The sequence below is a fragment of the Crocuta crocuta genome, unplaced genomic scaffold (genome assembly GCF_008692635.1).
Source record: "Crocuta crocuta isolate KB4526 unplaced genomic scaffold, BGI_CrCroc_1.0 scaffold139, whole genome shotgun sequence".
Taxonomy (NCBI): Eukaryota; Metazoa; Chordata; class Mammalia; order Carnivora; family Hyaenidae; genus Crocuta; species Crocuta crocuta.
This window is the reverse complement of record NW_027533258.1, coordinates 10,954,373-10,966,216: the sequence shown is the minus strand read 5'-3', so window position 1 is coordinate 10,966,216 and position 11,844 is coordinate 10,954,373. Positions and strand designations below refer to the sequence as shown.

At 53.7% G+C, this 11,844-nt stretch overlaps 1 protein-coding gene across 3 annotated transcripts; it reads left to right on the top strand.

Annotated features, from left to right (window-relative positions):
- The first annotated feature begins 41 nt into the window (after positions 1–41).
- DERL2 (derlin 2) lies at positions 42–8,848 on the top strand. 3 transcript variants are annotated; one of them, XM_077746594.1, is made up of 7 exons: positions 56–177; positions 1,012–1,074; positions 3,369–3,442; positions 4,508–4,601; positions 5,786–5,981; positions 6,216–6,306; positions 8,356–8,848. In XM_077746594.1, the coding sequence occupies exons 1-7, from the start codon at positions 85–87 to the stop codon at positions 8,459–8,461; spliced, it is 717 nt and encodes a 238-aa protein (XP_077602720.1). In that variant the 5' UTR covers positions 56–84; the 3' UTR covers positions 8,462–8,848. The 3 variants fall into 3 exon arrangements, with proteins under 3 accessions (XP_077602721.1, XP_077602720.1, XP_077602719.1); XM_077746593.1 differs by having other exon boundaries at positions 1,009–1,074; XM_077746595.1 differs by lacking the exons at positions 3,369–3,442; positions 4,508–4,601; positions 5,786–5,981; positions 8,356–8,848 and having other exon boundaries at positions 42–177; positions 1,009–1,074.
- The last annotated feature ends 2,996 nt before the right edge of the window (positions 8,849–11,844 follow it).

The window sequence follows — 11,844 nt, the reverse complement described above, 5'->3', positions numbered from 1 at the left end:
GGGCGGCAGCCCACTCCGGTCCCGCCCCGCCGCCGGGGTTGACTGGCGGAAGGGGAAGTGGGGGGGCAGGCGGGGGTGGGGAAGATGGCGTACCAGAGCCTCCGGCTGGAGTACCTGCAGATCCCACCGGTCAGCCGCGCCTACACCACCGCCTGCGTCCTCACCACCGCCGCTGTGGTGAGCAGCTGCAGCGCCCGCTTCTCGCTCTCCGTGCTGGATGCGAGCGGGGCCTCGGGAGACTGGCGTCTGGGCCTCGGGGAAGCCCAGAGGGGCTGGGCTCAGGGGTGGGTGGAGGGCGTACGGTGCTCACTTTGGGGCCCCGGGGGCGCCTGTCCAGTGACCCGAGGAGGGGGTGCTGCTCCACGAGGGGTTGAGGATCAGGGCTGCTGGTCAGTTCCTGAGACAGGAAGGCTGGAGCTGTAGCGGGTCGCGGCTGCGGGAGCCGCCCACCGTGGAACACGAGTCTCAGAACTCAGGCGACGAGCAGGCGGTAACGTGGTGGCTGGTGGTCAAGAAGGCCCCCTCGGGAAGAAACTTGGACGTGGAGGAGAGAAAAGTGGAAGCTGTCGAGAGGGGGAAGTCTTGAAATAACGGGAGTCCGGACGTGGGGATTGTCGGGAGGCACCCGGCCCCGACGGTCGCAGAGTCTTCAGTCTCGGTTGTTGCGAGTGAGTTGAGTGTTGCCGTGCACAGCAGTTTCAGGTGGTGGCCAGGTGCTCCCACGTGCCCTGTGTCTGAGATGCCACCGCCTGCCGCCTTTGCCTGCATGTCAGCCTCAACTACTGCAACGTAAAACCAAGTCGTATCCTTGCGTTAGGTGCGAGGGATACAAAGAACTGTGCCACTGCTGCAGAAGTTTTTAGCAGCCTCTTCCTCCCGCCGTAAGAAAGCCTTAAGGGATGGAGCCAGAGCGCCTGGGAGTTGGAAGTTGCTAGACCTCCTCGTCTTTTGTTGTAGATGTTTTCTTTCTTGATGGATTTGCTTTAAGACGCTCTCTTTCTCTTTCAGCAGTTGGAATTGATCACACCTTTTCAGTTGTACTTCAATCCTGAATTAATCTTTAAACACTTTCAAGTAAGTCACGCATCACAACCACAAGTAACGTTTCAGTGTTTTAAACTTGTTTATTGTGCTTTTAAGTAGCAGATATTGCCATGTACTATCCGAAAAGAATTCGGCGGGAATATTATTTTAAGTCTTTTTTTTTTTTTAAATGTTTTATTTATTTCTAGGAGAGAGAGAGACAGCGTGAGCAGGGGAGGGTCAGAGAGAGAGAGGGAGTCACAGACTGAAACAGGCTCCAGGCTCTGAGCTGGCAGTCAGCACAGAGCCCGACGCGGGGCTCGAACCCACGAACCGCGAGATCATGACCTAAGTGAAAGTCGGACGCTTAACCGACTAAGCCACCCAGGCGCCCCTGTTATTTTAAGTCTTATTGGGGGGGTAATAAAGCCCGGGAAAAGCCCGATTGGGCTTCAGAATCACCTCAGGAACTTGGGAGAGATTTTCAGGCACCTCATCATGTATCAAAATCGGAATCCCCAAGGGTAGGAACTGAAAATCTGTATTTTACTCGTAGTTCCCCGAGTGGTTTTGAGTTGATGTGTCCAGTTTCTGTATTTAGACATTTCTGGTTCGAGTTCATATTGTAGTTTGAGGGAGACTGGCGGTCTCTGCTCAGGGAGAGCCTCACGAGATGCCCTGTTTTGTCCACTCCCCACCTCCAGGCCATCCCCGTGGTCCAGTTCTGGAGCCCACCTCTCTGAGTGAATTGATCCTTCTTCCGGGGATCAGGTGATAGTCACAAAGTCCGAAAGACCGGCTCCTTAAACAGCATGCCAGTTCTTTAGACTGGCAGATGGTTCTCCAGTAGCTAAAATGCTGAGAGGTGTGCTTTCCTGCTCCAGGATGGTCACGTGGCCTGTGGTCGGAGTGGGAGAAGGACCCAGGACTCAGTAATTCTGCCTCTACACGTGCTGTTCCCCTTCTGCACATGGGCGTTAGTCACTTTACACCCATCGAACCCCAGCTTGCCTTTCCGTTCCCAGCTTTGTGTGTCCACTGAGATTCACCCTCCTCTGTGTCCTCAGGGTGTCTGTAAACACTCAGGTGTCCAGTGTACTAAATACTCTAGCATCTGTGATCCCTCGGGGGTTTTGTGCACTACATGCTCCAGGCGTCTGTGAATATTTTCATCCCTTGCCTCGGGCTTGCACCTACTTATAGGCTTGTCTCCTGGCTGAATTGGGGACTCTAAGATCCTGGATGCAGGTCGTATGCAGAATTATTTCAACTTTGTTTCCAATCCTGAAGAATTTAATGGTGCACAAAGCAGGCCTGTGGACCCCTGTCCCTGCCGTCCCCCTTCCCTGCTCACCTGGCCTTTGCTGGGAGCCAGGGCTCCATCCGGGCAGTGCTTCGTTCATGTGCTCCGCTGGTCTAGCCTGGGGTGACACTCTCCATGACACCATTCTCTGCATTGGGGTTGGGGCTTCCAGGCCCGACTCAGAGTCTCCCTGGCCCAGCCCCCCTGGGCAAGCCATTGGAAAGTGCGGAGTCTCGCTGTGTCCTCGCGTGTGACCTGGGGACAGGCGTACCAGCTGTCACTCCCAGGAGATTATAGACCCCACGGAAACATTGTAGAATGTGACGCTCTCTCTGCTGTGAGCAGTTGTCCCGGTTGTGGGTGTGGCTGGGCAGGAAGTGAAGTTTCCAGTGAAAACTAGTGTCCTTGTTCCTGCCCATTAGACTGTCATTATGAGAACTTCCGGTCTTTACTTATGGGGAGTTGTCCGTTTACTCAGCCCAGAACTGGAGTGTGTGTCCTCTGGACAGTCCTCACCGACCCGGAGAAGGAAACATCTCTCGGCGGGGTTATTTTAGATCCGAGGAGTTTCTCCCCCGCCTCTCGAGGCTGCTCATCAGACACGTCACGCACGAAAGCACTCTTCTCTGTCCTGCAGATAACGTTGACTTTCCACCCAGCTTTTTCCATAATTTGCCTGACCATGTGGGACGGGCTTTTTTTTTTTTTTTAAATTATTTATTTCTAGGAGAGAGAGAGAGAGACAGCGTGAGCAGGGGAGGGTCCGAGAGAGAGGGAGTCNGACGGTCTCGAGTTTTCTGTCCTGTTGTCCCTGCAGATTTCAGGGGCCAAGTGATGTCTTCCAGGCACCCCCACCTCGAAGCACAAAACCCCGTGTTGGATCGTGTGTGCCCCGCTTTTTGGCTCAGATCGTGGTATCGCTTATTTGTGGCCTTTCAACCATTGCAGACCTAGGATCTCTCTTTGGTCTTAATATGGAAATGTTTCCTGGTATATTTCACTTACCGAGCCTTTCTCCTGATTTTTTTTTTTCTTTTAACAGATATGGAGGCTAATCACCAATTTCTTATTTTTTGGTCCGGTTGGATTCAACTTTTTATTTAACATGATTTTTCTGTATCCTTTATTAAGTGGGGGTTAGCATGAAAATTTCCGGTTGACTTAGGGAAGACAAGTTAACGCTATTAATGCTGTTGTTTTTGTTACCACCTTAGCTGTAACTTCTGGGTCCTGGCTCAGGGGTACACGGGGTAATTGGATAGAAAACCGTGTTTTGAGGGGGTCTGTCAGTCCCCGTTCTGGCGTGAGGTGTGTAACCACAAGCGATTCCACTCCTGGCCATCGGTCACTTACAGATCGGATGGGGGGGGAGGGGAGAGAAGGGGAGAGTAGTGGCGATGCACTGACACGTGCCATCAGCAGGCACCCAGATGCGGGAGCAGCTGCCGGAGTTTGCTGCAGGTGTGGGAGTGGGTGCGGGACGGGGGGCGGATGTGAGGGCTCCCTGGGTCCTGCTGGCCGAATAGATGGTGCCCTGTGTCTGCCCAGCCCGCCACGTTCCGGTTGTTGAAAGAGGCCGAGGCATGCCGTGCTCATGTGGTCACCATGGCCCCTGAGCAGGGCGTCCCTCCTCCACGGGGCCCTCTGGCTTGGAGGGTACTTAGTTCAGCTCACCTGTGGACACAGAGGGCCTCGTGGCGGTGAGGGGATCCCTGCCCAGGGTGGGATCTGTTACTCTGGCTGGCATCTGATCGTTACATTTTCCACCCTAGTGCCCCTTTAGGGACTGCGTCTGCCCGGCCTGGAGAAGTAGATGCTCACACAGGTCTTCTGGCCGGGCATTCCTCCAGGTCAGGCTGTGAAAAGGCAAGGCTCGAGCCCCTCGTGGCGCGGGAAGGACGGGGCTGATTGGAACGGGTCGGATAGCCGCAGGCATGTTCCTGGGGCGTCGGCCTCGCTCCCCAATAGGGAGCAGCTCGTGTAAAACGTGGAGCTGGCCTTCACCCACCCGCGAGGCCTGCTAGGAAGGGAAGTAAGCACGCCGCCCCTCGTGAACGTTCTCACGGAAACGCAGCCGTGGCTGGTTACCCGTAGCCAGGAGCCCACGTGGACTGAAGGGATACGCCGATTTTACTTCCTCACATCTGTGCGCTTAACATTTTCTTAACCTGGAACCCTAAGGTACCGTTACTGTCGAATGCTAGAAGAAGGCTCTTTCCGAGGCCGGACGGCAGATTTTGTATTTATGTTCCTTTTTGGTGGATTCTTAATGACTGTATCCTTCAATGAGTAGAGCGAACACAGGAGACAATCGAAGGGCACGCTGTGTCTTCCTAAAGCTCTCCGCTGCTCATCTAGTGAGCTGAGCCGACAGATGGAGCTGGGCCTCCAGACTTTAGCTCCAGGGTCCCGCTCTCTGTTTTACAGCGTCCTTTCTGTAACCACTCTCTGAGCCTAGAGGTCGGACAGGGATGCTTTTCTCCGGTGTGCCCGGCGGGGGACTTTTAACCTAGGTGGGTTACTGTTAAACACATTAGCTATATTCTTGTCGACATGTATGTTTTTAAGCTAAGTTGCTGAGACATTTATTGGAGAGTACCCAAGCTGATAAATTATTTTTAATTAAAAAAATTTTTTTTAATGTTTATTTTTGAAGAAGAGACACATGGGGCGCCTGTGGCTCAGTCGGTTAAGCCGACCTCAGGCTCAGGTCATGATCTAGCGGTTCGTGAGTTTGAGCCCCGCGTTGGGTCCTGTGCCAACAGCTCAGAGCCTGGAGCCTGTTTCAGATTCTGTGTCTCCCCCTCTCTCTGCCCTTCCTTTGCTCATGTTCTGTCTCTCAAAAATAAAAAAAAATTTAAAAAGACAGAGTGCGAGTGGGGGAGGGGCAGAGAGAGAGGGAGACACAGAATCTGAAGCAGCTCCAGGCTCCGAGCTGTCAGCACAGAGCCCGACGCGGGGCTCAAACTCATGAACCGTGAGATCGTGACCTGTGCTGAAGTCAGACGCTCAACAGAATGAGCCTCCAGGTGCCCTGATAAGTTATTATTTTAAACAAAACAAAAGAAAACTATTGTCACGGATATAACAGCCTTGAACGTTGTCCTGTCTGACAAGGTGATTTTACTCCATTTGGCTCTCCTCGCCTCTTCAAGGCGCCAATGGTGAGTGATGTTTAATGTAATTATTAACCAAGGAATTAATGTAATTTCCAAATAGCCGAGAACTCCACGGACACAGAATATTAATTTGAGGCAGCTACCCTCGAGAGGTTATGGCCTGGACAGATTTTCCCTGGTCGCTCTGGGTAATTACTTTCAGGCTCTGTTCCCCCCTCGAAAGCTGTAACTGCTGTTGGCGTTCCTGACGCAAACCTCCAGAGCCCCACCCTCTGTCCCGGCGCTCGGCCTTCCCTGTCTCGCCTCTGACGTTGGCCTGTTCCTTGACGCCGCCCGCCAGCTCTTCGGCCTGTTCGTGAGCTTGGTGTTCCTGGGCCAGGCCTTCACCATAATGCTCGTGTACGTGTGGAGCCGGAGGAACCCGTACGTGCGCATGAACTTCTTCGGCCTCCTCAACTTCCAGGCGCCCTTCCTGCCCTGGGTGCTCATGGGCTTCTCGCTGCTGCTGGGCAACTCCATCATCGTAGACCTCTTGGGTAGGCGAGCGCCGCCTTCGCTGCCGTCTCGCGTGAGCCCCAGCAGCCGCTGCCCCTGTGGGCTGTGCGGCCGCGCCTCCCGCGTGCGGGGCCGCCCTGTGGCGACGTGCGCAGAGACCGCCACAGATACCGAGTTTTTTGATGTTTAGTAACTGTCCTGACCTTTCTTCCGAAACGCACGCGGCCTGTGTTGGTGGGCCCTCCCCCTCATTGCTCGTTTCTCGGGGATTCTAGGCATTGCAGTCGGACACATCTACTTTTTCTTGGAAGACGTGTTTCCCAATCAGCCTGGTGGGATCAGAATTCTGAAAACACCGTCTATCTTGTGAGTATTTACCACGGGGTTGCGTGTTCTGGCTGGTGAGGGGGGGTGGGATCTGCCATCTGTGTTCTTATGGGGCTCCCGGTGGTACTGAGGACAGTCCGTGTTTGCAGATGGAGCCCCCGGCTGCGGCTGAAGGGCCCGGGGACGGGCCGGAGGGGTTCCCCGGGGTGTGCGGGAGCGGGGTCTGTGGTCCCGGGGCGGGGATGGGCCGGAGGGGGTGCNGTGTTGGCTTGTTTTCATGCTTTGTGAAAAGCTTACTGATTAGAACGTGCGTGCGTGAGGGCGGGCAGAGGTGAGCACTGGTGCCCTCCCGAGTGGCCTCGCGTGTGTGGCCGCTTCCAGTCACGGGGCCGTGTTCTTCATCACCTCCGTCGCTGCACGTGTCAGGAAGCAAACAATCCCTTTTGTGCCGAGTGGCTTCCGCCCTGTGACTCCGCCGTTCTTCCCCGCGGTTCCCTGTCCGCATGGACGCTGAGGAACCGGATTCCTGTTCACTCATATGAGTGAGCCCCGCAGGTGACCCGCCTTGCGTGGCTGTGCTCTCAGCCCCAGGTGAGGCCCTGTTCACCCGCCCGTCCCGTGGGGGCCGCGGTGTCACGGGGAGCGTCCTCTGCAGCCTGGACCCCGGCGNCCCGCGGGCCCCCACCCCAGGTGGGCTCTGGGCTCCCTGTGCCCGCGGCTCTGCTTCCTCGCGTGGACGCCTGCTTGGTTCTGTCCCACTCGTGGTCGGGAAGGAGAAGGGTCTCGGTTTTGAATGTGCTTCCTTTTTATTAGGAAGGCGAACCTTTCCGTGTTTGTTGGCCATTTGAATTTTCTTCTGGAATGGCCTTTTCAGCTCTATATTTTTCTATTGCTGGATGTTTGCTTTTATTGTTAATTTGTAAGAATTCTTATTTTTTTGTTAATCTGTAAGGATTAAAGGAGTTCACGTTAAAATGTAGATGCCTTTTTCTTTTTTTTTTTTTAATTTATTTCTAGGAGAGAGAGAGAGAGAGACAGCGTGAGCAGGGGAGGGTCAGAGAGAGAGGGAGTCACAGACTCTGAAACAGGCTCCAGGCTCTGAGCTGGCAGTCAGCACAGAGCCCGACGCGGGGCTCGAACCCACGAACCGCGAGATCATGTCCTAAGTGAAAGTCGGACGCTTAACCGACTAAGCCACCCGGGCGCCCCTATAGATGCCTTTTTCTGACTCTGATATAAAGTAGAAGTTCCCAGATACATTTCTAATTTTGTCACCTGTGTGTAAGTGTACTCAGAAGTATGAAATAGTGGATGCTGCCTTAATGTTAATTCCTTTTTTTTTAATTTTTATTTCTGAGAGAGTGAGTGAGAGAGATAGAGCATGAGTGGGGGAGGGTCAGAGAGAGAGGGAGACAGAGAATCTGAAGCAGCTCCAGGCTCCGAACTGTCAGCACGGAGTCCGATGGGGGTCTCGAACCCAGGACCTGGGAGCTCATGCTCTGAGCCGCAGGTTCCTTGTAAGCGTGGAGTCATGCAGAGTTTGTCCCCTGTGACGGGCTTGTTTCATGGAACACCATGTTCTCCGCGTCGGTCCACATTGTAGCAGGGATCAGAATTTCTTTTTAAGGCTGAATAATGTTCCGTTGTGGTTTTGTTTATCCATCCGTCCGTCTGTCTGTCCCTGGGTGATACCCTAGTTGTGGGGAGACATTCATGTAAATGTAGTGAAAATCAGGTTATAAAACAGCGTGTGATCTAATTTTTGTAAAAGCGCGTATGTAAAAGTTCTGAAAGAACAATGAAAATATTAACCGTGATTCTGAAAATTGAGGATATTTATATATATTTCCTGTTTCCTTTATAATTAGCACTTACTGCTTTTGTAGTTAAAACAAAAAAAGAGGTCCAGGGAGTAGAAGTTAACGTAAATGTGAAATCACTGTGAAAACTTCCACCAGGTGAGAAGTGCTGGTGTGGCGGGCGGAGGCGTTTGTCCGTGGCCGGAGGCCCCGTGGGAGCCCTGTCACCCTGCCGGACGGGACCGGCCGGGCCTCTGGGACTAAGTGGCATCTGTTGCCTGTCTTTCAGGAAAGCTGTTTTTGATACTCCAGATGAGGACCCCAATTACAACCCGCTGCCCGAGGACCGGCCGGGAGGCTTCGCGTGGGGCGAGGGCCAGCGCCTGGGTGGTTAGAGCCGCGGTGCCATCGACGAGAGCCGGCGGGAAGGACTCGGTGACATGCCCGGCGGGGTTCTTTATCCTTTGTGTTGCAAAAGTGTGGACACTTTCGACGGCTTGGCAGATTTGAACTCCAGAAGCACTTTACGAAATGGTACACTAGCGGACAGAGGGCGCTGGGGACAGGCGGCCAGCGGCTCCTCGCCACGCCGGCCCCCAGAGCGTGACTCCTCGGAGCCCGACCCCTGGAGGCGCAGACCCCGGCCGCCGCTCACGAGCAAGTACGTGAGGCTGGAGTGTGTGGCGCGAGCACAGCTTTCCCTCCTCCTCTCTGCTAGAAGAGGCCATGGTGTGGACGGAGGTTTCAGAGAGGACAAAATAAAACCGAATTCCATCTCTGTCTCACTGAATCAGAGCGTTTGTGTGCGACCTTCTAAATCAAGAGGTGCTCCAGCTGCCGTGCGGGCTCCTCCCAGGCTCGTCCCGGGTCTGCGCAGCATTCGCCGGGAGTCCGTCCCAACGTGGGAAGCGTGTGGCGGGTACGCGTGGCTGGAGCCGTGGTCGGCGCGCGCGGCACGGGCCCATCGGGAAGATGTGGTTCCGTTGTGCAGGTAGCGCTCCCCGTCCGGGTTTCTGCAGGACCGCACGTGGTCAGACGAGCGGAAGGGGGGCTCTCGTAGCAGCAGGAATTCAGCTGCGGAGAGTTGGCCGCGGCTCACGTGGCATCGTATTTACTCCGCTTGCGTTTCTCCATCAAGAAATAGCCAGGCAAACACCTGTCACGGCCGCCCTTTCGGGAAGCAACAGAAAGATGTTTCTGAGGCCTGGGGTGTTGACTCGCGGCAGATGACCAGGCGCCCGTCAGGCGGGGGTCCACCGCTCTGCACCTGGCTAATGCTGTCCTGCTTCGTGAAGGGCCGAGTAGCTTTTCAGAGCCATGTGGCTGGTTGACCTTCGCAGTCAGGCAGAACTCAGGGTCCAGAGGAGCAGACCCTTAATGCCTGTGAGTGCATAAAATCCTGTCCAGAACATTCATTTCCCTGGGCCCCAGGGGATTGGACTCACCCGGTCTAAGCTGTTGAGAGAGCCCAGAGGAACGACACGGACACGCCTAGGAAAGAGACCAATGCAAATACTTTGAAAACACAGCATGTAGGGGGCGCTTGGGGGGCTCAGTTGGTTGAGCGTCTGACTTTAGCTCAGGTCATGATCTCAGGGCTCGTGGGTTCGAGTCCCGCGTTGGGCTCTGTGCTGACAGCTCAGCGCCTGGAGCCTGTTTCAGATTCTGTGTCTCCCTCTCTGTCTTTCAAAAATAAGTAAACATCCAAAAAATTTTTTAAGAGTTGAACGTTTAACCGACTGAGCCACCCAGGTACCCCAGTAGTAGCTCTTTCCTGGAGTGAGATTTCCTCCGAGAGATGAACATGAGCTTCAGATGAAACGGACAGACCCTCCCGGTGGAGGTTTTCAGATGGTGAAGTAGTAGTGACCTCTCTACACAGAACAGGAGCAAGCGATGGGATTTTATATACGTGTCCTGCACACCGCTTGCCAGTAACTCTATGGTTGTTGCAATTTTATGGAATGTGGGTTAATAGGACTGCTTTTTTCCCTAAGTGATTTAAGAAAAATCTTGAAATGCCAGTCTTACAATGTACAGCCCTTACAGGATTCTTAAATTTCATCATGTCTTGTCTTCGTTCAAGAAAGCTTGAATTTTGAATTCTCCAGTTCCCGGAGCTTTTGTGATAAAACTTTAGTCCTAGGATCTATTCACGGTTCACTGTGGTAGGGAATGTCCGTACATATTAGTGATGGGGAAACAGATTTTGAGTCTGTGGCCTAACCCCGCTGCGGGATTTTCCTTTCCGTGCTTGTTCTGGGATGAGAATTCCCAGGATGCCGGTCCGCGCCCCTCGCCTGCATCCTGGGCAGTGGTGACGCCAGTCACTGACATTGTCACCGATCCCTGCTTGCCTGGGCATAAGGAAGAGTCTCACTTCTCCAGCTTTCCTCTCCGCCTTGATTCTTACAGAACACCCTGCTTTTTGTAATGCTTGTCAACCGAATATGAGAATTGATATACAGCACATGGGATTTTGTGCCCAATTTACCCAACACACATACAATTAAAGGGACTCCTGGATTCTACCAGTAACGCCGAAAAGCACATCTGATAAGTCACAGTTTGTTGTTGCGGTAGAAATACGGTGCCCGTTCATTTAAAAGAAACACGTCAAATTGCATCTGCCTAGGAGAATCATTTTCTATGCGTTTTGGGGGTGTTTGCTTCACTGTGGATTTCTGTTCACTTCCCTCTTCCACTCGTTCTTTTCCCGTCACCCGCGTGGGTCCTGGGATCTTTCATCCTTTCCTGTGGTCTCTAAGCAGGGGCACCCGAGTCCCGGATCCTGGCAGCGAAGCCCTCGCTGTGTGGAGTCTGTGGAAACGAGGAAACAACTGAGCTGTGTGGTAAGGGGCTCCCTGGAATTGTCATGTCTCCCTGACAGCCTGCGTCTGACAGGTGAGTGCCACCCGCGTCACCGGGCAGGATCCCGCCAGGGGTCTCAGTGCTGTGGGACAGTCCCCCGAGCTACTGGCGCATTTTATGTTTGCACAAGCCCCTTCTCTGCTCAGAAATCCACGGTGACTTCGTAGCGCCCGTATCAAAGGCACAGTGTTTGTCTCCCTCTGAACCTTGTCCCCGTTTCTACCCATCGGGACCTAAGGCTCTTCAAGGCCTGGCCCCGTTGCTGGCTTCTCAAGGAATCTTGACCCTAAGGCCGACTCCGTGGTCTTTCTTTGAATCCCTACAAAGCTTCATGTCTGTGTGACGTGCTCTTACACCAACTTATACACCGTCTTGTACTGTTCTAGCTGGTACAAGTGTATGTGTCTCGTTTCCCTCATGAGAACATAAGCTACTTAAGGGCAGGGTCCAGGTCTTAACGTTTCGTATCCACCAGTGTCTAGTACAGGGCTTGGCCCGTGGGTGCTGAACAAATGCTATTTCTTGATCAGCAAACTATTACCTGGTATTTTTAATTACAGAGGGATCAGCGAATGGGCGTGCAAACTTAGACCTAGTGGCTGAGGCTCAGGGTCGTCTGAAAGCGGGATGGAGCGGAACTGGCCATGATTCAGGGCAGCGGTCTAGTGGTCGGGCGAGCTGGCTGGCAACGCTGACCGCTAGCTGTTATGGTTGCGGCAAGAACAGCCAGTCCACAGATCATCCCAGAGGAGTTAAAAGATGAAATGTGTCTCATGATTCACCTCTTGAGGGAAGAGTCCGGACATTCTCTGAATGGTTATTGTCTTGTGATCATCTGCATATGCAAGTCACTTAACCGCAAGAGCTGTCCTTGGGAGGGACAGCAGATCTCAGACTCTGATGGAGG

Bases quoted from the DNA above. Each gene is read 5' to 3' on its own strand.
- DERL2 (XM_077746593.1), top strand. From the start codon at position 85: ATGGCGTACCAGAGCCTCCGGCTGGAGTACCTGCAGATCCCACCGGTC. The intron at 3,443-4,507 runs GTATCCTTTATT...TGGAACCCTAAG, and splicing joins TTATTTAACATGATTTTTCT to GTACCGTTACTGTCGAATGC. The intron at 6,307-8,355 runs GTGAGTATTTAC...CCTGTCTTTCAG, and splicing joins CTGAAAACACCGTCTATCTT to GAAAGCTGTTTTTGATACTC.